The sequence below is a fragment of the Monodon monoceros genome, unplaced genomic scaffold (assembly GCF_005190385.1).
Source record: "Monodon monoceros isolate NGI ecotype Baffin Bay Population unplaced genomic scaffold, NGI_Narwhal_1 Super_Scaffold_4, whole genome shotgun sequence".
NCBI classification, from domain to species: Eukaryota; Metazoa; Chordata; class Mammalia; order Artiodactyla; family Monodontidae; genus Monodon; species Monodon monoceros.
This window is the reverse complement of record NW_021703781.1, coordinates 60,145,861-60,168,856: the sequence shown is the minus strand read 5'-3', so window position 1 is coordinate 60,168,856 and position 22,996 is coordinate 60,145,861. Positions and strand designations below refer to the sequence as shown.

Sequence of the window (22,996 nt, the reverse complement as noted above, 5' to 3'; positions counted from 1 at the left end):
CTGGGTTAAAATCTCTGATGCACCACTTACTATCTGTATAACATTAGGCATTGTGACCTTGGGCAAGTCACTTTACCTGAGTGAGCCTTAGTTTCCTCATTTGTGAAACAGAGTAAGTGAGACTTATCCAAAAGGACCATTATAAGAATTAAGTGAGATAGAGTATTTAAGACTATGAGTGCTATGCCTAAAATAAAAGTAACCCCTATTTATTTATCATTTGTCAAGCACAGAACCAACAGCATTAGAGTTTATCTGTAGGCAACAGTAAGCTACTACCAACCTACCTTAGGGGAGATAAGAAGCCTCTATCAAATTTGCATTAAGACCCTCATACCACAAGGGGCACGGGTCTGTTGTCTTCTGTCCCAGGGGGTCATTATACACAAGCGTGACCCTCACCCTCTTTCCTCCAAGACAAGGGCTCACAGCTGAATTTGACAGTCTTTTTTTTTTTTTTTTTTAAGTAAAACAAATAGATTTCTTCTTAAATTGATGTATTTTTCAGCCATGTCGATTTTTCCCAGGTAGCAGGGATAAAGGGAATGTTCTTGGCTAACAAGAAGATTGACAACCAAGTGAAGACTTTCATCACGTACAACAAAGGCAGAGACTGGCATTTGCTGCAGGCCCCGGACACGGACCTAAGGGGGGACCCTGTGCACTGCTTGCTGGTGAGTCTCCGTATTGGGGCAAAATGTCCCACACGGTGAGGGCTGGAGATGGAGGTTCGCCAAGCAGAGGAACATATTTCCAGGGCTTCTTGCTCAGCTGATGAACAGAAGGGGACAGGGAAGGGTGTGAAGGCAGTGTGTAGGAAAGAAGCGTAGCTCTGCCTCTTGTGATTGGACCAAAGTGATAAGAGAACATGAGTAAGTTTCTTGCTCATTTTAAGGATGTTCAGTTGATGCCCAATTTCTGATGAGGACCTCATATTGTAGTTTAAGGGAGAGTATGATAGTTTCCATCTGTGGTGGGGAAACATACCCTTACTTTCCTGGGAATAACCTGTTTTGGATCTAATGATACATAAATTCAGCTGTAGAATTGATGAACTGAATGCAGAATTGTGTAGGTGTAATTTCCAGTAGAGATGTTTATTCATATTTTCAGAGGAATTTATGCCTCAAACCAAGGTAAGAACCACTGATTTAAATCCTTAATCAGTACTCTTTATAATATGTTCCATTCATTTACGTCATTGTATAAAGTTGGTGTTGGTAAACCACGGCCTGTGGGGCAAATCGGGCCCACTGCTTGTTTCTTTAAATAAAGTTTTATTGGAATGTAGTCATGCTTATTCATTTATATATTGTCTATGGCTGCTTTTGCTCTACAATGGCAGACTTGAGTAGTCATGACAGAAACTGTACGGTCCACCAATAAGATATTTATTATCTGGCCCTTAAAAACAAAAGTTTGTTGACCCCTGCTTTGAAGTATGGCTTTTTAAAAATTGTCTAACATCTGGGCAATAGGTAGATCAGATCAATGTATTTGTGTATTTGATTATATGATGGTATCCAAGAGAGGGATCAAAAATGGGTCTTGCCTTCAAGGAGTTTGCTGTCTACCTGAGGGGGAATAGATTAATGAGTGAAAGATTATAAGGTCACATCTCACTCCTCTTAGTAGTTCTGGGGCCTGCCCTGTACTTGACACATGAATAGTTACGAGTGAATGAAGAAGGAGGGGAAGAAGAGATTACTTGTAAAACAAAGAATCATTAAATGCTAATTTCTAGAAAACAATTCCAAAGTTGTATTTAAATGCCTGAAAAGGAGAGACCAGTCTGTAAAGCTAGAGGAGACACCTCTTAGTTTTAGTAAGAAGGGCTTGATTTATATCAATATTCCCACCCGTCATACAATCTCAACTTTAATGTTTTGCACACTCAGCATGCTTCCTTCTGTCCCATGAAGTCTGAGCAGTCACTTTGCAGGTGCATCTCCTACAGCTGTAGGCGGGTCACCCTCCCAGTCGAGAAGATGCCAGCAGCCATAGCTTGACCTTATTAGTTGCAGAGGATATCGCAGTTGTCACCACGCATCAGGGGAAGCAGTTTGAAATTCAGCCTCCCACTCAGCTTCTGTCCTTATTACTGGCAACTTACGGAGGTGGAGTGTGGGGGAAAGCCATTTGTTAGAGTAAGTACACAAATCCAGTTACAGAGTAAGTAAATGTAACAGTCACTTACTGAATGCCTACTCTATACAAGACATGCTTCAGTAGCCTTTTAAAGACATGCCCACCTTCCTCCTTCAGCAGTTCCACACTGGAGCAATGTGGTATTTTAGCCAAAGATGCATGAGATGCACCAGTGTCTTAACGTGGTCCTCCATCCCATCGTGTGTTTTGGTGATTGAACGTCCATGAGCGAGAATTAACCATATCACCTGAAGAGGCTTTCCTGGGTGCTCTGGCATCATAAATGGGCCATTAGAAATGCCTCTTACACAGAGCACTTTGGGAGGTGTTCTTGGCTCCACCCCCAGCCCAGCGTTAGGAAGTCTTGCTGCTGTGCCTCTGAATTATAAATGCAGTATCAGCTCACATCCCCATCTCGGCTGGGACCATCCTAATATAAGCCACCATCATTCTTCCCTTCCCCTTTCCTTCATGGGAACAGTGACAGGCTGTTCCTCCTGTCTCTACCTGGCAATCTCGTCTCTCCATAGCAGCCAATGCAACCTTTTTTTTAATCCAACTTTACTGAGTTGAAACATGCATACATAAAAAGTACGCATTTTTAAGAGTTCAGTGATAAATCTTGACAAATGTATAGACCCGTTACCACAGTCAAGACAGAACATTTTCATCACCCTAAAACATTGCTTTGTGCCTCTTCACAGGCACTATCCACACCCTTGGCGCCTAGACAGCCTCTGATCTGCTTTCTTTCATGAGAGATTAGATTGCTCTTTTCTAAAATTTTATGTAAATGGTATCAACCTGAGCTTTAAAAATCAGAGCATGTCCCTCCTACACTTAACCTTCTAATGACTTTCTAATTCAGGTGGAATGAAATTCAGATACTTAACATGGCCTGCAAGATTCCACAAGGTCTGGCCCCTGTCTGTTTCTCCTGCCTGGTCTCCAGACTTTCCTTCCTTCCTTCCGTATAGGCCACAGTGGGGGAGAAGGGTGCACCTTTCCATACCATTAGCTCACCGCCCTCATTTGTGTCCCAGGCTCTGCCTTTGCTGTTATATCTCTTAAAATGCCCCTCTCCTAGTGTGTTTTTTTCTTGGCATTCAGACCTTTGCTTGATTACCTTCATCTCGGAGAGCTTCCTCGAGCATTCTCTGAAGTTGCACTTGGTCCAGTCTTTTTTATTGGTGACCTTCCTCACTCTCTTAAATCAGCACATGCATTTGGTGACTTGCTTGTCCACCTTCCCCCACGCACTGTGAGCTCCATGAGCATAGGGACTGTGGCTGTCTTTTTGGTCATTCCAAAGAACTAGCTCAAGAATCATACTTGACACATGGTAGGTGCTCAACACATCTATTGTTGAGGGTGTTGTCTTTGAAGCAGACATGCCAGGGATAATAGACGTTTGAGTTTCATATTTGGACTTTAGTGGGAGCCTTTCCTTGCCATTAATAGTCACACTGAAAGATTTGTCATAATATCCACCTTCTAAGCTCATGGGCATCAGTTGACCCCAAAGTTGACCAAATCAGTAGAGGCTCGTTAGGATTGAGGAAAGAGGAATTAATGAGACATGGATGTATAGTACCCAAGAGTCTTTTGACCTTCCTCCCCCATTAACCCTGTTGTTTAATGTAGTTTTAATCTGAGCTTTAGAAAACAGCAGTAGGGTGAGGAGAGGAAAAATGAAAGAAGGAAGGGGAAACCACAATAATTTTATAAAACTCTGCCAAGGCACACAATAGGAAAGAAAATCTTTGAGCTCCAGGAGACCCAGACTGTTAAAACCTTCCTCAGGCTTGGGAGCTGGTAGCAGAGAGGAGACAAAAAGTGATTTTTAGATTGTGAATACTTGGAAAGTGACAGTGTCACCGAAAGCACAGCCTAGTGATTAGAAAAGAGATTTTTTTTTTTTTTCCAGCAGGGCTATTACAAATGTGGAACAGGTTCAGAATTGCAGCCCCAAATGGAATGTTCCTGGTAAAATGTATTCTATAGAAATAAGACATCCAGGGTAATTTGAGGCTGTATTTTTAGGACTTTTAGAGTGATTGCCTGGAGGGTTCAGCAGGGATTTCTTTCCTCTGAAGACTGCATTGTACAATTAGATGGGGTGTTACAGGCCATGGTCCACCTGACTCCAGAACCTCAGGCTTGGGCTCCCAAGAGGCGAGATGTGAGCTGAGCCTGTGACAAATCCTCAGGCCCTGAGGGGAAGCATAGTGTTTCATGGAGAGAGGCCGTGACTTCTTCGTGGATTCATTTAGTAGTTTCCTACTGGAGCTAAGCAGCCAGCTACCCCAGGAGACTCTCGATTCTGCTTCCCCCGCCTTTGTACTGGCTGTGACTCTCCATGTTCTGCTGAATTGGAGCAGTGCTGAATGCCCCATACCTAGCCAACTGGCCCAGAGACCTCCCTCTACTTTGCCATTGACTCCTTACTAAAAATCAAATGGATTCCATGCTCCAACTCAGGATCAGAAACTGCACAAATGTGTGTGTAGGATGTGGATTTGAGGAATACTTTTTGGGAGCCTACCTGCTGCCGTATTTATGAAAGCTCTAAGCTGGCTTTTCAGTACAGTATTCAGATTAGGAGCCTTCGGGTTAAAGGTACCATGAAGATGAGATGTAAAGGCTATTAATTCAGAGATTAGGGGTAAAGAGGAAGTGAAATGAGGAGCCGGTTGACTCTCAGATACGGAACAGTGTTTTAGGTTGATTGATTTCATGGCGGGGGAATGTCTTGCATCATTTAGTACTTCTCCACTGGCCACTCACAGTGCTAGGAAGACAGCAGCTCAGCTCGTTCATGGATCAGTTGAATTCAACAGGCATTTACTGAACACCTGCAAGGGCCAGAAGATTTTGTTGGTTAAAATAAGAAATAAAAGAATAAGGCAGAAGAAAGGTAATTGGAGCCTAGAGGTCCACGATGGGCTTTGAGAGTTTGTGAACTCCCTGAATTTGAATGCAAAGCTCTGTGTGTGTGCTTCCTTTGTGTGCTTTTTCTTGGGAGAGAGCTCTCAATTTGCATCAGATTCTTAAACTCCGTACTTGACCCCGAAAAGATTAAAGACTAAGGATCTAGTTGCTCCGAGTATTGACCAACTGATGATCACCCTATGCCCCTGGACGATGCGTGAGTCAGGACAGCAGGCAGCTTCCAAACATATATGCTGGTCCCTCCATTCTTGGTAGGTCAGCTATTAGGTCATGGTGGTTTCAGTGTACAGTTCTGTTATGTTTTTAATATGAAAAGTCAAGGGAAATAGAGAAAGGTCTTTGGGATAAGCTGTGTTTTAACTCATACTGAATTGGAGATAACTCTGGAAAGATGTTCGGATATTCAGTATATGTTCGCTAATGGGAGAGAAGGCGGCAGGAAGGCAGGGGTGGACAGAGTGCCTCCTGCCTGGGAAAAATGTGCCTAAGAATTGGAGAACCTTGTCTTGTGTTTTCCAGGAGTTTGCTATGGCCTGATAGCCATTATAACAACCCCTGTATTAATCTTCGGTGACTTAATTTTGATAAATGTCTCAAGCTGTTCAAGTATAAAAGTTTAAGTTAAAAGAAGTGAATGTGAATCACTTAACATTGTTTTTCTGTAAACACTGATGTGAACTGTATAACTTCCTTGAAAAAAATGGAAGAAAGGAGAAAAAAAGCCACAGAATATTTTGCTTGTACCAGTTGGGGGCAATCCAGTACTACAAATGTGAGAGTGGAGAAAAAAAGTCCACGAAAAAGATCATTTCTGATGTTGCTGCTACTGCATGAACTGGTGTCTTTTCTTCCCAAATTAATTTATCTTAGGCCTCTGAAAGCCAGAGCAACAGAGCAGTGTTGAAATGGCTAATTGAAAATGCCCTCTTTCTCTTGTAATGGCAAGTGGCCTCTATCAAATAATCCTTGGGTCAGGTGGCAACTTAGGTTCACAATCTTCCAGACTCCAGGGTGATGAAGTACGTGGCCAGTGGCTGGCTCAAGACTGCAGCCTGGGTGCTCCCTGGGCCAGGGATGTCCTGCTCTGTTGGGGGGTACAAAAGGCCCTCCACTAAGCCCATATGTCTAGGTATAATCCCCAAGTAGTGATCACTGTTTTGAATGCCATGGAGATCCTCACATTATTTTGATGATATGGTTTATATGTGAGCCCATGTGCTTCTGGCATTGTTCTGAGTAAAACGGTAAAGTAAGGTCTTTCGTGTCCTAACTTGAAAGTGTTGCTTGATATTTCAAGTGTTTATTGACTGTCTTTTTTAGATTCTATGTGAGGTTTTACAGAAGATGCAAAGTAGTACTTGATGTTTCCTCTTTATTTGTAGAGTATCTCTCTTAGGGGGATAAAACTGCATACCTCAAATAGATGATCCAGGATTGTATGGTAAAATCAACTGTGGTACATCCGAGAAGGAGATCCTGACAGGCCGCAGTTGTCAGGAAAATTTTCATGGAACAATGTTTGACACCTCTGCTTTCTCCTTTCTCAGCATCTGCCTGAGTGTTGGTCAGCACTGCCCTGGGGCCTCTACAACATACAGTACCCACTCTAGTCTTCCTCTCGGACAAAAGGAAGCCAAGTTTTTGGGTCTGATTGTTTCTTCTTATAGGGGTGGTCTTCTTACTCTTATGGAACGTTGTAGAGTAAAAATTCCTTTTTTGAAAGCTTTACATGAAATTTTCATGCAAAACCAATAATTTATTACGATCATCATTCCTTTTTTTTTTTTTTTTTTTGCGGTATGTGGGCCTCTCACTCTTGTGGCCTCTCCCATTGCGGACGTGCAGGCTCAGTGGCCATGGCTTACGGGCCCAGCCGCTCCGTGGCATGTGGGATCTTCCCGGACCGGGGCACGAACCCGTGTCCCCTGCATCGGCAGGCGGACTCTCAACCACTGCGCCACCAGGGAAGCCCCGATCATCATTCCTTGAGAGTTTACTCTCTGTGTTGGCAGTGAGGAAAAGACCCTATTATGAGCCACTGTTTTATTTCAGCGGTGTTTTGACTGCTTTTATTCCTGATTTTCATTTTTAGTTTGTCATTTACTGTGTCCCATATACGTGTAATCATTGTATCTCTGTAGCGCTCTGAATACCTGCTGGCTGAGACTTACAGAGCCGAATGAAAGTAATAACAGAGATACATTGGTGATTCCAAAAACTCAAGTCTATAAGATTAGAAAATAATCTTCCTGAGAGTTGAAAAGAGATGTGGGTTCAGACACAAACTTGTAGTTTTTGACAACTCAGTACAAGAACTATTTTAAATGAAATTTGTATAAGATTTATTATCCCGTTTTTAAAAACTGTTGCATGTCTTAATCTGAGAAGTTGATCGAGATTTTTACACACAAACAAGTCCCTTAAATTTTTATTTAAGTTGTTATTACTAGTGCATTTTGTCTATAAGAATGACATTTATATCGAATAACACTGGGTCGGTTAATACCCTGACACAGACGCTATGTCAGTTGTCTGGTGGATGTCAGGACAGTTTCACACGTCATACGGCTTCTTCTGTAGAGCTGAGACCAAGGTTTCAAGTGTCTAAGAGATGCCAAGTGACTTCTTCAAAGCCCTCCCAGCCTGGCCAAACTTTCTTTCCAATGTCATATATCATTTCTCCTCATTGGTCTTACCTGACTATCTGTTGTATTACAGCTCAGTTCTTCTGTTTCTTTTCCTCATTATTGATCTTACTTAGGCCTGAAATGTCCTTTATCCTCCTGAACATCTCATGTGCAGTTCATATCCTACCCACCTTTGCCTCAGGCACCATTTTTTCCTGGAAATTCCCTTCATCCAAAGTTGGGCATAGGCTCGTCATCCTCTAGAATTTCACATTTTGTCTGTACTGATCTCATGGCTATTAAAATATTCTCTTTTGATAATCAATAGAAGGATCTTAAATTATATACTCCTTAGGTGGCAGAGACCAAACTTTAGTCACTGTAACTCTTTCATAAGCTACACCACGTGTTTTACAGATAAAGTGCTAAAATGTTTGTTGAATGGCCAAATGGCAATTATATCAGTAGATTAGACTTAAAATGAAGGTGCTCTCTCCTTCACCAACTTGGCAGCTGTTTTATACTTAGTGGCACCAGATATTTGTGGAATGAAAGATGGGTGAATGGATGGGTTCATAGATAGGTGGATAGATGGGATGGTTGGATGAATGGCGGGTGCTCTGAATCTGAGCTTTAAATGAACATTTAAATGATGTGCTTTTATGACCCTCATTTCTCCTTTCCTCAGCCCTATTGCTCACTACACCTTCACCTTAAGGTCTCTGAGAATCCCTACACATCAGGGATCATTGCCAGCCGAGACACAGCTCCCAGCATCATAGTGGCTTCAGGTAAGAAGCTTGCCTGGTTTGCTCACTGCTGTAAATTGTATTTATTTTAACAAGTTAGATATCTGAGCTTGGAACTTAACGAGCAAGTTAAAATTTTTTTGAAAGGCACCTAAGCCATTGACCCTGAGGCAAGTATGGTGAAAAACCCTGCTCAGATATAATGTTTGCAGTCTAAATCCATCTCGGGCAATGTACACTGCCAGCATAGTCCATTGTTAGCTTTTGCAAAAAGTTCCCTTCACTGATGGTGATGTGCTCTCTCCAGGTAACATAGGTTCTGAGCTGTCAGACAGCGACATCAGCATGTTTGTCTCTTCAGACGCAGGGAACACTTGGAGGCAGGTAAGAAAGTATCCTGGGTCTGGTTACTGAAGTTTAAATGTTATAAAAATTCTCCAGCTTGGTTCAATTCTGGGAACTTATTCAGCCACACATAAATCCTAAAGCTTATCAATGTGTTTCTTTTCCTTTTTGTTTTACGAATGTCTTTCAAAATGTTTTGAGCCTAAGCAAACATTTATGAAATTTGATTTCTTTGTTTGATAAAAATGACCCTTTATCCCACCGTATATGTGGGAAAGTTTATAAGTGACAATGAAACCAAATTAGATATGACTGAATTTTTCCCATGAAATGAAAACTAAAATTCTGGGGAGTTTATTATGTAGGGAACGTGAAGCCTGGAAGAGAGATTACATACCTAACACCGGGTTACCTCCATAAATTCCCCTTGCCTTGAAGTCAGAAACGAGGGGAATGCAGTGATATAGAAATAACCATTACCCAGGTGGTATTCTGAGATGTTTAAAGCTCATGGGCAAAAGACAGAATAATAACCATCAGGGTGCATATGTTAGGGAAAGTAGAAATGGAATTACTTTCAACCAATGTGTTTAGCTTAAATGCTTCCTCTTTCTTCTGAATGAAAATTAGATACTCCCAGGTTATAAAACAGGCACTTAATGAGGTTTAGGAGTCATAAAAAGATATGTGCCTAATGCATGGTTGTTACACTTCAATAAATATGTGTTAATAAGCCACTGACATTTAATTATCATACGGTAACTAGCACCTTAAATTGAAATCTAATGCACAGGTAATCACACAGCAACAAGAACACTGCTTTAAATTTTAGACAGAGATATCCATGTTATGGTCTCGTTACCATTTCCTAGCTTCATAGATCTGCACTGCAATTCACGTGCTTTGAGAAGAGTGGGGCAGGAAAGAAACTTGCTTAAGAAACTCTGGGGCTTTTGATCTTGGAGATGTATAGGAGCTATATAATGGACTATTAAGGTTCCTATGGACAATAGTTAGAGAGCCAGGGTGTCTTTTTTTTTTTTTTTTTTCCTTCTAACATCCCAAACAAAGCAAAGAAGCCTCTCCTATAGTCCTGGGAAACATCTTGGGTATAAGAAGTAAACAAAGGGGAAACAATGATGTCTATAGTGTAACCAAAGACAAGGCTATACTAACAGTGTGACTGTGAGAAAACAGTACGCATCTTGTGTGGAGAGGACTTAGAAATTGTTTTCAGCCGGTCTCCATTTGACCTCAGATTCATCTCTCCACATATGGGGAGAGACCCAATGACACACGTACCCAAAGATAGATTTCACTTTGATCAGACTTTATGACTACAACTACTTTATGACTACTGTTGAGTTGAACAAGAACATCTGCCCCCCGTAATACCTGGAAACTTTGAAATAATTACATCTGGAAAGGGCACTGTTACGCTGCAAGTCCCAGCGCCGCCAGTTCCCACCTGCATGGCCTTAGGCGAGTCACCACTTCTCTCTAAACCTTACCTTTCTCGTCTGTAAAAATGATAATGTTGGAATAAAGTATCTCTTATGTTTCTTCCATCTAAAGATGTTATCCAATATGACAATTACCCAATATTTCAACATCATCATAAATGGGACTCAACAGAACTTACCACAAAAAGATGGGATTATAAATATGAATACATAACTCTTAGTTACTTAAGTTTCTCTTGTGGAGCACAAAAAATCATTTTATGTAACACCAGTGGTACGTGGAGCCCGCATTGGGAAACATTGTTCATAACTTGCATTTTCCCACAGCTTTGGGGGAACCCAGTTCTGTCATGGAGAGAATTTTTTTCCTCAAATGAAGACTAATTCTCTGAACCCTGGGTGTGTGTGGCTGTGGGTGTGTGTCCCTGTTTGTGTGTTTTTCCTCTTCCAGATCTTTGAAGAAGAGCACAGTGTTTTGTATCTGGATCAAGGTGGAGTCCTGGTTGCTATGAAGCATACGTCTCTCCCGATTCGACATCTCTGGTAATGAGTCATGCACCTTGATGGTTCTGCAGAGCTAAGACCAGTCTAAGTCGGGCTGTCAGACTGTGATCTTGCTTGTAGTAAATTGTCAAGGTCTGCTAGAATGTAACTTATACCTTTGCTTTACCGCAATAAGAAGGAAGAGGAAAGGAGAGAGAGAGAGGGAGAGGGGAAGAGAAAGGGAGCTTGATTCTGCCTTTTAGAGAGGAACCGTATTATGGTTTTCAAATGTGACAGCCCCTGCCCCCGCCAGTACCTCCGGTACCTTATTCTTTCAGTACAGTCATGGGTAGAATGGTTAGCAAGGATAATCTCTGAATAGCTTAATTTCTTGCAACCAGCTTTCCCAAATAACATCTCCTGGAGTTTAATATTTGCATTCACTATGTGCATTCTGCACAGAGATCAGCAGTTCATGACACTTCTGCTCTGATCTCATTTCTCCTGATCCTACTTCCTTAGCTTCCTTTTGGGGGCAGTGATATTCTGCAACTCTCCCTGTAGGTCTTCCACAGATGGACGGACATTCAAGGCTTAACTTCCAGAGGGGTTTCCAATAAACGCTTTCATCTGTGTTTTTGAAAATGGCTGTCTCCACAGGCGGGCTGTTCAAAGTCAAAGGCTTGATTTTCCCTCCACTGTTGGTTACTTTGCTGACGAAAGGGAAAGTTGCAGAAATAAGAGAAATAGAGGCTTAGCTTGGGGGAAGACATCCTAGAGAAAGGCAGAGCAAAGGAAACATCCTGTGTGACCATCTGAGTTGCAGAGTTTTCTCTTACTTTCAAGAGTCTGTCCTTCTGCACCAATTTACTCAGTGAGTCAACCAGGATTTGTAGCAATGTAAGAAGGATACCACTAAGGGTCTGATCACATAGATGTGGCTGGTTCAAGTCCGTCTCAGTGGGTCTCATAACGGCCATTGTTCTCAGAATCACCTGTAAGACTCGCTGCTAAATTGTAACGAGGCTTTGGAGAGGGTCACATTGAACTCTAAGGCCTAATAAAATATCCAAATTAAAAAAAATCCTATCAGAGACTTATTATCATTCCCGTTTCATGCAGCTCTCCCCTTATTGATGTTATAATACATCTGGGTCCCAAATCGCTTGGCTAACTGTATATCTACCTTCTGATGTAATTAAGAACACTTATTCATATAAAAGGCTCACTTTGACAGTGCCCCAGGTACTTCTAAAACGTATTCTCCCTGGTTGGTAGTATCCTTTCTTGGAAAGGATTTTTCTTTTGAGATCCGATGACTTATTTTTTTCTGTCATTAGGTTAAGTTTTGATGAAGGGAGATCTTGGAGCAAATACAGTTTCACATCTGTTCCACTTTTTGTGGATGGAGTTCTGGGTGAGCCTGGGGAAGAGACTCTAATCATGACGTAAGTGGAAACTATGATGTCTTCTAGTCTAAGTATAGATCCAGAAACATGTTGTTTTTAGATAAGCCTGTTCACATTGCTACTGTCAGGTTTGAAATTGCTAGCAAAGGCAGTACATCTGACTTCATGATTCCACAGCAAAGAGGAAAGAATAATGTGGGCTTCCATTCTCTTGGCTCTTTACTAGCAATTAGGAGACCCACGCTGAGGGCTGGCAGCAAAATGGTACAGCCTGTTTCTTCCTCTACTGAGCGGGCTTAGGGAAATGAGAAGTGATTATTTCAAGAGAAAATAAAGCTATCAATTAAAAACTTTAATAATAAACATGCTTGATATACAGAAAATGACAGGCACGTAAGAGTGATTTTCACTTTAAGGCAGAACGCAGAGCTTGGTGAAAACCCCACAAAGGATGTTATTTTCCCCTGGCTCTTTACCTAACCCAATGGTGAGGCATATTAGGGAAACCACGAGAACAGTCTGTTCTTGGGGAAATTGCATTTATACTCATTCTTGTCTGGAAAGTGATGATCATTAATTTGTGAAAGACTTGATTAATGGCTCGACTGCCTCTGGGTTTCAAAACATGAGCTTTGAATTTGAAATATGAAACTGTGATTTTTCCTTCTCCTGGAAAATTGGACATGAAAAACAGAGAGGGTAGATTTTAAAGCAGTTGATCCTGTCGGCAGTGAAAAATTTTAAATCAAAGTGAATAGCTGGTACGTTTTCTAATTTTTTCTCCCTACTCCTTTTTTTTTAACAATAGAAAAGAGCAACAAAAATTTAATATGCCTAATAGCTACATTTTGCCCACGGTAAACATAGCTGGATTAGCAATTTGTCTTCATTCAGTTTTCATGTTTGCAAGACACAGATGAAAAAAAGTTGATTGAAAAGGCTACTTTGTGGCTTTTATTTATACCGACAATAGGTGATTTAAACACTTCATTAAATAGCTGAGTCTCTCTGAGTGAGGAGAATAGAATGCACAGAGTAGGAAGTAGTTATAACTCCTCAGCCTTGCTGCCCACTTTCCCTTGGGACTGGTGGGAAGGTAAAATAGCATGGAAACCATGGGAACGATGTACTCTAGCAAGAGAACCTAGAGGTATAATTTTGGACCGCAAAGAAGGCAGTGTCTATGGTTTTCTCAATTTTTTTTGGTTATGTTTTTTTTGGTCAACCATTCTTGTTGTACAATATATAAAAGTGGGCTTTTAAGTCAAACACCCTGGGTTCTGACTCTACCAGTTCTTAGAGATTTGACTTTGGTTTTTGCATGTTAACAAAATTCGTTGAGCCTCAGGTTACCGACAAGTGAAGTGGAGCCAATAATAGCAACCCTCCTCAGAAATGTGTGTGGGGATCAAGTGATGTGTAATATCAAATGTAATATGCTGGGGCTTCCCTGGTGGCGCAGTGGTTGAGAGTCCGCCTGCCGATGCAGGGAACGCGGGTTCGTGCCCCGGTCCGGGAAGATCCCACATGCCGCGGAGCGGCTGGGCCCGTGAGCCATGGCCGCTGGGCCTGTGCGTCTGGAGCCTGTGCTCCGCAACGGGACAGACCACAACAGTGAGAGGCCCGCGTACCGCAAAAAAAAAAAAAAAAAAAATGTAATATGCTTAGCGTTGTGCTAACCTCATAGCAAACATTCAGTAAATGGCGTATAACTGTCAGCATTGCTGTTATTGTGATTATTTTTATCGTCATGAACTCTGCAGAGTGTTTGGACACTTCAGCCACCGCTCTGAATGGCAGCTGGTCAAAGTGGACTACAAGTCCATTTTCGATAGACGCTGTGCTGAGGAAGACTACAGACCCTGGCAGCTGCACAGCCAGGTAGGAGGGAGGGAGCTGAGGTTGAGTCCTGGGTGGGAGGCGTGGAGAGTACTGGGGGGAAGCAAGTCATTAAAGTGTAGGAATTGGGGTTCTCTGGGCAAAAATTGTCCATCTGGTGCTTTCTTATGTGTTTTGTGTGCCACAGCAGTGAACAAACTCAACATTTATAGCTTGTTGTGAAGTGACTTCTGTTTTTATTGTACTAGGATATAATGAGATAAAATTCAAATGTGCTTGGCTAAGACTTACAACTCAGAATGAAATACCAACTCAGCACGGAGATCCAAGCATAATTTATCTGAGCGTGTCATCTGGCTGCAGGGTATGGGGGCAAGGGTGAGGAAAGGCTGTTCAGTTTTATCTGGCAATGCAAACAGTAACATGAAATAACAAAGTTATGCTGCATGAGCGGTGCCAATAAAATTCTTCCTCCCCACTGCTATGCTCCCCTGGGATTAGGTAGCGCTTCTTGCCTCCTTCCAAGGTACTTGTGATATAAGGATGCAGAATTATTAATAGGAAAATTTCCTTCATCCTGGCCCCTCTGCTACCCTGCTCATATCAGAATGCTTGGCTGAAAGCATCTCTCCTTCGACTTCCCAAGGCAGAACTCATTCTGCCGGCCTCTCAAAGCACATGGTAGAGGCCCTTGCTTGCAAAGCCATCACCATATTCAGAGCGTGACACGTCATATACCCCAAACCTAGACTAATCATATAATTACATGTAGATGTGTAATGCAGCTGGTTAAAGTGAGTTTGCTCAAGAAAGACAGTGTAGACTAGCTTAGACAAAACTCCGTCTGGTCCTTCAGACACACACACAGAGAGCTGGGTTTGACAGTGGGAGCTACATCAGCTAGAATCACCCACTCTCCTCGGAGGCTCAGCAATCAAAGGGTCGCTCATTTACGTAACTGATGTTTCCCCCTTTGGAGTGCACACGCATTGGGGTATTCAAAGCTTTTATTTATCTTGTGGAGAAACACCGAATTTAGTGCTCTTGCTTATCTGGTAGATGGATATAAAATCAGTGCTATAAAGTTGTGTGGGCAGAGGCATAATAAATCAAGGCAAAATGGACCTTTATGTTTCTTAGCAATATTCTTCTTTCATATGCTCATAAATGACCAAATGTATACATTTTTTTATTACAGAAGAATTGAACTTAATTACTACAAATTTTTTTGACCATACACTGTTGCAGGTTGTCTTAGTTATCTGTGTGTCCCTCATAGCACTGTACTTAATACCTTGCCAAGTAAAGATTTGCTGAATACATAGAGTTCTGGACTTCCGGACACACCCTCAGTGCTTCTTAGGATTGCCTTTATCATCATGTTCTGTGATAGGGCTCTAGAATCTAAAAGGAAATGCTGTTAGCACAAAGCAGACTGCGTATGTCTACATTACACCTAAGGTTTGAGACCATCTCCCGGAACTGTCCTGATGTGGAGTAGGGAAGGTCCAAGCTATGTGTCCGACTGCATGAGATTCTTGTCTCCTTACAGGGGGAAGCATGCATCATGGGAGCGAAAAGGATATATAAGAAGAGAAAATCAGAGCGGAAATGTATGCAAGGGAAATATGCAGGAGCTATGGAGTCTGAACCCTGTGTCTGCACAGAGGCTGATTTTGACTGGTGAGCTTGTACCGTTATCTCTTAGAGTCGTCTAGTATTTCAAACCCACGTGGGCCTTAATGAAAGCTTAGATATCAAATAATAGTAACATGCATAGATCCAAGTGACAAGCCTATATTCATGTGAAATTACCACTTGGGGACATCATGGCTTACTAGCTATGTGCGTGTGTATATGGAAAAACCAGGGGTTTCTTTAGACTTAAGGAGGACTCAGAAGATGGCTGGTAATTATCTTCATATATTTGACAGATCTCAGGACAAAAAGAGAGACTAGATAGACCCTGAGTTTCTTCATACAGCAACACTGAAAACAATAAGTGGACGTTTCAGGGAGCAAACATATTTGTGCTCAAGATAAGAGTCTTTCTAGAATCTAGGGTTCCTGGTAGTGGAACAGTGATCGTGTAGGGCAGTAAATTGTCTATACCTGGATGTTTTCAATCAGTGGTTAGCTGACTATTGCTTGTGACGCCCATGGAAGACTTTTCTGAATTCAGCGCAGGAATGGAATCACTGGTATTGCCGTCTGTGGCTTTGTGAACCCAGCGGTAAGAGAGACTTCTTCCTTTACCAGGATTAAGCTAGTTTAAACTGGAAAAGTACCAAGACATTGAGAAGTTAAATATACTCAGAGTGCCACAGTGTTCTTTCTGGAGCATTAGTTAAGCAGAAAGCTAGCTTGTGGGTCCAGTGATGCCCTTGCTTTGTTCTGGTTTTGACGTTCAGATGAGGTTGAAATATGGCTGAGGATAAGTAGGTGGTAACTCCCTTGATCATGTCCATCTCACCTTCTGTTCCTTTTTTTCCTTCTTCTTTATAAAATGTATTTATATGCTTTTGGTTTAGAGAAAGCATTTGCTAAATGTGTATATCAGTGTCAAATAATTGAAAGTTGGCCAACGTAAGAACCAAAGACATTCATGTAACAATATTAGCCGCATAACGAGCATCGGTCACGTATCTGATCATCAAAATATCAGTGATTGGGCTGAAATACTGTGTACTTACGCGTCACATATCTTAGAAAAAGGAAGTCATCTGTCATGCTACCATGACAGGAGCATTCTCTAAATCAGTAGTACTGGTAGGCCTGGCAAACTGGCTGCCAGAACTCAGACCGATAACCCAAGGCTGTTCCTCTCCTGTTGGTAAAGAAGGCAAGCCAAGAGTCAGTTCTTTATCTCTCCGGGCTCAGCCAGAGGGAAGGCAGAGCTTCAGTTACATGGGGGCTCACAAGGAATTCTGGGAGGGCCTCCCCAGCCCTGACTTCTGTTTCAGTCAGTGTAACATTGTTACAATGACAAAAATATTTTATCTCTGTCCTACCTTTCAGGATTGACATCCTGAAATACATTCACAGGGAAAAGTTCCATGGAGAGTGTGTCATTCATCACGTCCCTCTTTCTGAAACCTGACTGCTTCTCATTCACTCACTCTATTCAAGGAGGAACCGTATGGGGAGTTAACTTTTTATCTTAGTGGTTTGACTTCGGCCTTAACAAACAGTCATTCTTTGGCAGAGAGCAAATTTATTTTCACATAGAAAACCAAAGAGAAAAAGTAAGTCCCAATTCCCTGATTTCTTCTGGAAATGTTTGTTCCTTTGGGAATCTTTTCTACAAGGTTCCAACATAAGCTAGTCTTTTGCTGTTGGCGTTGTCATGTGTTGTTTTCTTCTCAATTTTAAGCTTGACTAGGGTGAAAAGAACACAGGGTAGGAAAATCAATTAAGTTTCCCCCTTCCCCCGTCTCTCACTCCCCTTAGTCTTGGCCCAATTCCTGCATTCGTGATTGGAATCTGCTGCTCATCCCACTAACTAAAATGTAATTGGAGGAGTGGGAAATGCATCATGAACAAGGCCATCGTAAGGTTACCTGGTCAAATGGGATTTTTGTAACTGCGTGATTTCTGAAAATATTTTGGAAGGATCGCCAAACTCTTATTGGTTTCTACTAGTAGCTAGAGCTTCAGTGATTCTTCTTGACTATAGCATAATGAAAGGTGGTTGTCACTGAATGTTCTCTCTTGGCTTGGCTCTCCCCTGGACAGCCCTCCACCAGATGACCTTGCCTGTTATTCTTCAGCGTTTGTAAAATAATTTCCTTAATTGAACACTGGGTGTCCTGTAGGCAGCGTTCCTGAAGTCTTCCTACCCGTGCTGTGTTGCATCAGCACCAAATCCAGCTGGTATGGGCAGAATTCTAGGTGCCAGCTGCCTGGTGACAGGCCCCTGGGCAAACCTAATTCTCCTTCCCCAACCCTCGTGTGCCAGTATCTCACTTCCATTACACAGATGGGCCAATTCATACTAATGCTCACTGATGGCCACCTGCGATTTATCTGTGTGTGTGGAGGCGCAATTTGTTGCCATACTCTGCGCCCGGTTTCATCTTTCAGAAGCCAAGAATATCAGGCCACTCAGAGGCTCCTGGAGATAAGAATGCGAGGAGGCTGAGAAAAGTCTTTGACTATTTTCAAACTAGAGAGCAGATGTAAAGCAACTGGCAGCATTAACGGCATAGGACGGAGCTTTTCCTTGGGGGAATGCTTGCAGCAGTCCTGAAGGACATTTCCTTTCCTGCTATGACTTTGAAGCATATGGCTTGTGCACAGAGAGACCTGGCTCAGCTCTCCTTGCTAGATCCAGATGTCTTGGAAGAGCACCCCAAAGACATCACTAGTAATGAGGATTATGCCACATGTGAATGCCTTAAACTCTTCAGTGAAACTTGACACTAAGGACGACTTCCATCATTATACCTTTCTCTGGGCCCAACCACAATCAGTACTGTGCCTCCCCCTAATGAGAACAACATCTACTCTCCCACCTTAAAGGTGTTTAATGGGAATTATTGGGCATTGAGCTTTCCTCTCTACACATGCACCCCTGTGGCCTCCGAGCTAGCATTTCTCAAAATGGCTTCTGTAGAATGTTTTCATGGGTAATTGACAGATATTCCATGGAAAAAAAAGATTCCATTTTTGGAAAGGCTTTGATTCAGTGAATGCCTGTTTTTTGACTAATTGACCAGGGTAGAAGCTGGCTGTGGACTGACGTGCAATTGTTGTCAGTAATGTTGCCGTCTACTGAAAGGTTTCTCTTGACTCTTTCCCCAACAGTGACTATGGTTATGAGCGACACAGCAATGGTCAGTGCCTGCCAGCCTTTTGGTTCAATCCATCTTCTCTGTCGAAGGACTGCAGCTTGGGACAGAGTTACCTCAACAGTACTGGGTGAGTGTCTGAAGCAGTGGCCTTAGGAGGTCAACTTCTGCTGCTTTTCAGCCCGTGTTAAACTTATAGAATTACTTCTGATCAAACGCCAGGCCTATTTCATTACAGCACTGATTTACTTGCTTTTGTTCATTTTAATAACGCAGCACAAATTTGCATTAATAGTGCAAATTTCGTCTGAGAATAAGACCCCAGTTGCAAACAAAGAAACAAAACAGGTTCCTTGGATGAAGGTGGCGATGATGATAATATATACATATCTTCATTTTTTGATACTTTATTTCAGAACTAGTTAATCACATGAGGCTACCTTTTACCTTCACAACATCCCTGTGTGGAAGGCCAAACAAATATTTCCCATGTGCATTTCCTGTTTTATAGATGTGGAAACTTGAGGCAGAAAAGAAGCTCATTGACTTTTCAAGAGTATCCTAGTGTTAGTAGGAATGTGTTTCATCTTCTCTCTGTCCAGTCTTGACACATTGAAGGCGTGCATTCTGATCTTTGTAAATCTAGAATCAGAGTCTAAATTTTGTGTTCAGTGATCTGTGTTGTGGGGTTTATCCAATATTATTTAAGAAATACCATAAAAGGGAAACCATTCTGTGACTTTCCCACAACTGTAACTGATATTTATGGACTTAGAAAATAGTGTGTGGAACTTATTTGGATTCTAATTCAAAAAAACTATTAAAAGACATTTTTGAGCCATATGGGGAAATGGACTGTGGTCTGGTGATTAGTGATGTATTAATCAGGGTTTTCCAGAGATATCTTTTTCTATCTCCAATTGGAGATTTTATATATATATATATATATATATATATATATATATATATATATATATGTATTTAAAGAGATTTGTTATAAGGAATGGGAGCATCCAGCTATGGAGGTGGGCAAGTCCAAATCCTGACATCAGCAGGGTGAGAGTTGGCAAGCTGGGGACCCAGGAGAGCAGATGGTTTGTTTCCAGTCCCAGTCTGAACTCTGATGCTGAGCCAGGAAAGCTGATGGTGTAGTTCCTGTCTGAAGGTCAGCAGGGTCAAAACCCTGGAAGAGCTGATGTTTCCACCTGAGTATGAAGGCAGGAAGAAAGCCACTGTCCAGTTTGAAGGCAGTCAGGGAGGACAAATTTTCTCTTATTCAGAAAAGGGTTAGCATTTTTGTTTTATTTAGGCCTTCAACTGATTGGAAGAGGCCCACCCACATTAGGGAGGGCAATCTGTTTTACTCAGTCTACTGATTTAAATGTTAATCTCATCCAAAAACACCCTCAGAGAAACACCCAGAATAATGTTTGACCAAATATCTGGCCATCCTGAGGCCCATGCAAGTTGACACATAAAATTGACCACCACAGGTGATATCAGGTTATATCTAAATCAAAATATTTCTATTATATTAACTAAATATATTATATATTTAGGTGTCATAATGATATTTTGGTTAGGCTAAAAAAAGAAACCTTATCTTTTAGAGATACATGATATATGGCATTTGTTTTAAAATATTAGAAAAAGGGATAGGTTTATTAAATTTTGAAGATAAGTTAATGAGGGCATGGGTATTTATGATACTATTTTCTCTCATTTGTGCATATTTGAGAATTCTGATATTGAAAAGTTAAAAAGAGGAAAGGAAGGAAGGAAGGGAAGGAGGGAGGGAGGGAGGGGGAGAGAAGAAGGGGTGGAAGGAGGGAAAGAGGGAGGGAGGGAGAGAGTAGGTACCTCACCAATAGACCAGCATTACTTGACAATTGCCCTTCTCATTTCTCAGGCGAGCTGCAATACAGAGGAGAGGATGTTCATGTTTCCATTTATGTACTTTTGTATTTTTAAAAGTTTTTTTAATTTTAAAAAATTACCAAAATAATATATACTACTCTTAGAGCATCTCACCCTAAGGGATTTTTGTTGAGTTATCACATCTGCTGGTTTCATCCGTTCCATTCAAACTGTTTGCAGAAGGAGGGAAAAAACATAGACACATACGTCAGATATTCTTATCTCTGATTGAATAAAGAAATAAGCTGTGATTTATTTGAAGAGAAACACAAAATCTGAGAAAAATACAAATAACATTTTTACAGTAATGGGTCGGTGAGGTCTTCAGCATCTAGCATCATGGGAGAAATTGAAAAGGGCTGGTGAAATAACTAAACTTAATGGTGAAGAAATGCCAAAGACAGGACTTTTATCACTTGCATGTACCAGCATGTTTAGACATTGTAAAGGGCATTAGGAGCCCCTGAAGCTAATTTCAGAATTGATTTTTTTTCACTGTCAGTCAGGGGAGTTATACTATTCTCTCTTTGGTATTAATGAGAGGAGGCTGAAGTACAGAGGGGTCTAATTGTTCCAGATGCTACTCAAATCACTGTAATAAGGCAGAATAAAGGCTGATGACCCCTCACTTTTCAGTTTATTGAGAATATATATGTATTTTAATTTTATAATTATATACATATATTTACACACACACACACACACACACACACACACACACACATTTTTCAGCTACCCCTAAGTAGGTTTCACCATTCCTTTGGTGAACTCAGTATGTGAAACCCAAATAAATCCTAACCTATATAAAATAAAACATCAGAGATGAATAATTTATAATATTCTATTCAATGGGATTTTTCATCTAGCCCTATAAAACTAAAATTTCAATTAAAAAAGTGGTTCGGCAATATGTGTCCAGGTATATAAATGTTTGTCAATGCAGTTATGTTTATTAATCACACAATCACAGATATTACTTCCTAGGGCTCCACCTCCACTCTCAGAAGGTTGTTCCTATCAGTGGTCCTTACCTGAGAGCATCTGACCCTAAGGGATTTTTCTTGAGTTACCACATCTGCTGGTTTCATCCATTCCATTTAAACTTTCTGCAGAAAAGCATCAGCATCAGTGAGCAAGTTTGTGTAAAAGGAACATATGATTAATACCAGTTATCAGCAGATAGGATGAATGCCCTGCTCTCAAAAGTAAGGGGCTCGCAGGTGGAAGAGTGACCACCTGCATAGCGCCGTATGGGCTAAGGTCGGGGACAGGGGTATCAATCATAACCCCACAGATCAACATACTGTCTAAACTACACATTTGCATCAGGAATAGGAAGACCATTAGCTGGGACAGGGGCCTGAAATCACCCTCAAAGAAGGCCCCAGTATCATCAAATTCCCATTTGCGGTGTCCGTAGCCAGCTCAAGAGTTGGCAAGAGATAAAGTGTAGATGAAATTGAAAAAGGACTTTCTGCCCTTCTGAATACCACTCCAGTCCCTGACCCCAGATGTCACTTGGCTCTATGTTGATTCAGTGGCATTTCATAAGCACAGATTCAGTAATCTGTTGTAGCTGCTACAATGCTGCCATTAAATATTTAGCTTTTCACTTACAGATGTTTAATTACAAAAAAATATACATGTTTTTACTCTGTTTAAAAAGCCAATTTAGATTATCACCCCAGTCCTGGCCCCCTTTCCCACACAAGTGTGATCTAACACTTGTGCATGTTTGGTATGCATGTTTCTAAACACTTTCCTTTGCATTTGTCAGTGAATAATTATGCCAAGAAAAAAATATACAAAATTAATTTTGTTGTTTTTATATGCAGTTTCCTACTAGATGTGTTGTTCTTCTAGTTCCCTTTTTCATTCAAAAACATAACTTAAACATCTTTCCAAGTCAGAGTATATAAGGCTACTCTCCATCTAATTTCTTTTAACTCCCTAGGATTCAAGCACCTGGGATTATGTAGTCATCCTTTCATGGACATTTTGGTCATTTCCTATTTTGTGCCGCTATAAACAATGCTGCAGTTAGCATTCTCATAACATAATGTTATTAAAACCCTACAACAATAATTAGAGTCTCTTTGGCAATTGAAGGTCTTTCGGATAGCTCCTAAAGCAAATTCCACCCGGTCAGCTGATTACTTCTTAGAGTTGAGTATCCAGGCATTGCTAAATATCTCCCCCATTAAGGGTTGTGAAACACCAGCTTCCTGCCCACGCACTGCCTGTGAGTCCCACACATGAGAGATTCAGTTATAT

The 22,996-nt window shown here is 41.4% G+C and overlaps 1 protein-coding gene across 12 annotated transcripts in view; it reads left to right on the top strand.

The window, feature by feature from the left end:
• The window catches only part of SORCS1 (sortilin related VPS10 domain containing receptor 1), a 560,723-nt gene that overhangs the window by 440,864 nt on the left and 96,863 nt on the right, over window positions 1-22,996 (top strand). For all 12 annotated transcript variants that reach the window (XM_029244670.1, XM_029244678.1, XM_029244671.1 and 9 more), the window contains 8 exons: window positions 528-674; window positions 8,416-8,518; window positions 8,784-8,860; window positions 10,736-10,827; window positions 12,108-12,215; window positions 13,940-14,057; window positions 15,568-15,698; window positions 18,822-18,935. In XM_029244670.1, the coding sequence (XP_029100503.1) occupies window positions 528-674; window positions 8,416-8,518; window positions 8,784-8,860; window positions 10,736-10,827; window positions 12,108-12,215; window positions 13,940-14,057; window positions 15,568-15,698; window positions 18,822-18,935 (890 nt within the window). The remainder of the gene's footprint in view (window positions 1-527; window positions 675-8,415; window positions 8,519-8,783; window positions 8,861-10,735; window positions 10,828-12,107; window positions 12,216-13,939; window positions 14,058-15,567; window positions 15,699-18,821; window positions 18,936-22,996) is intronic.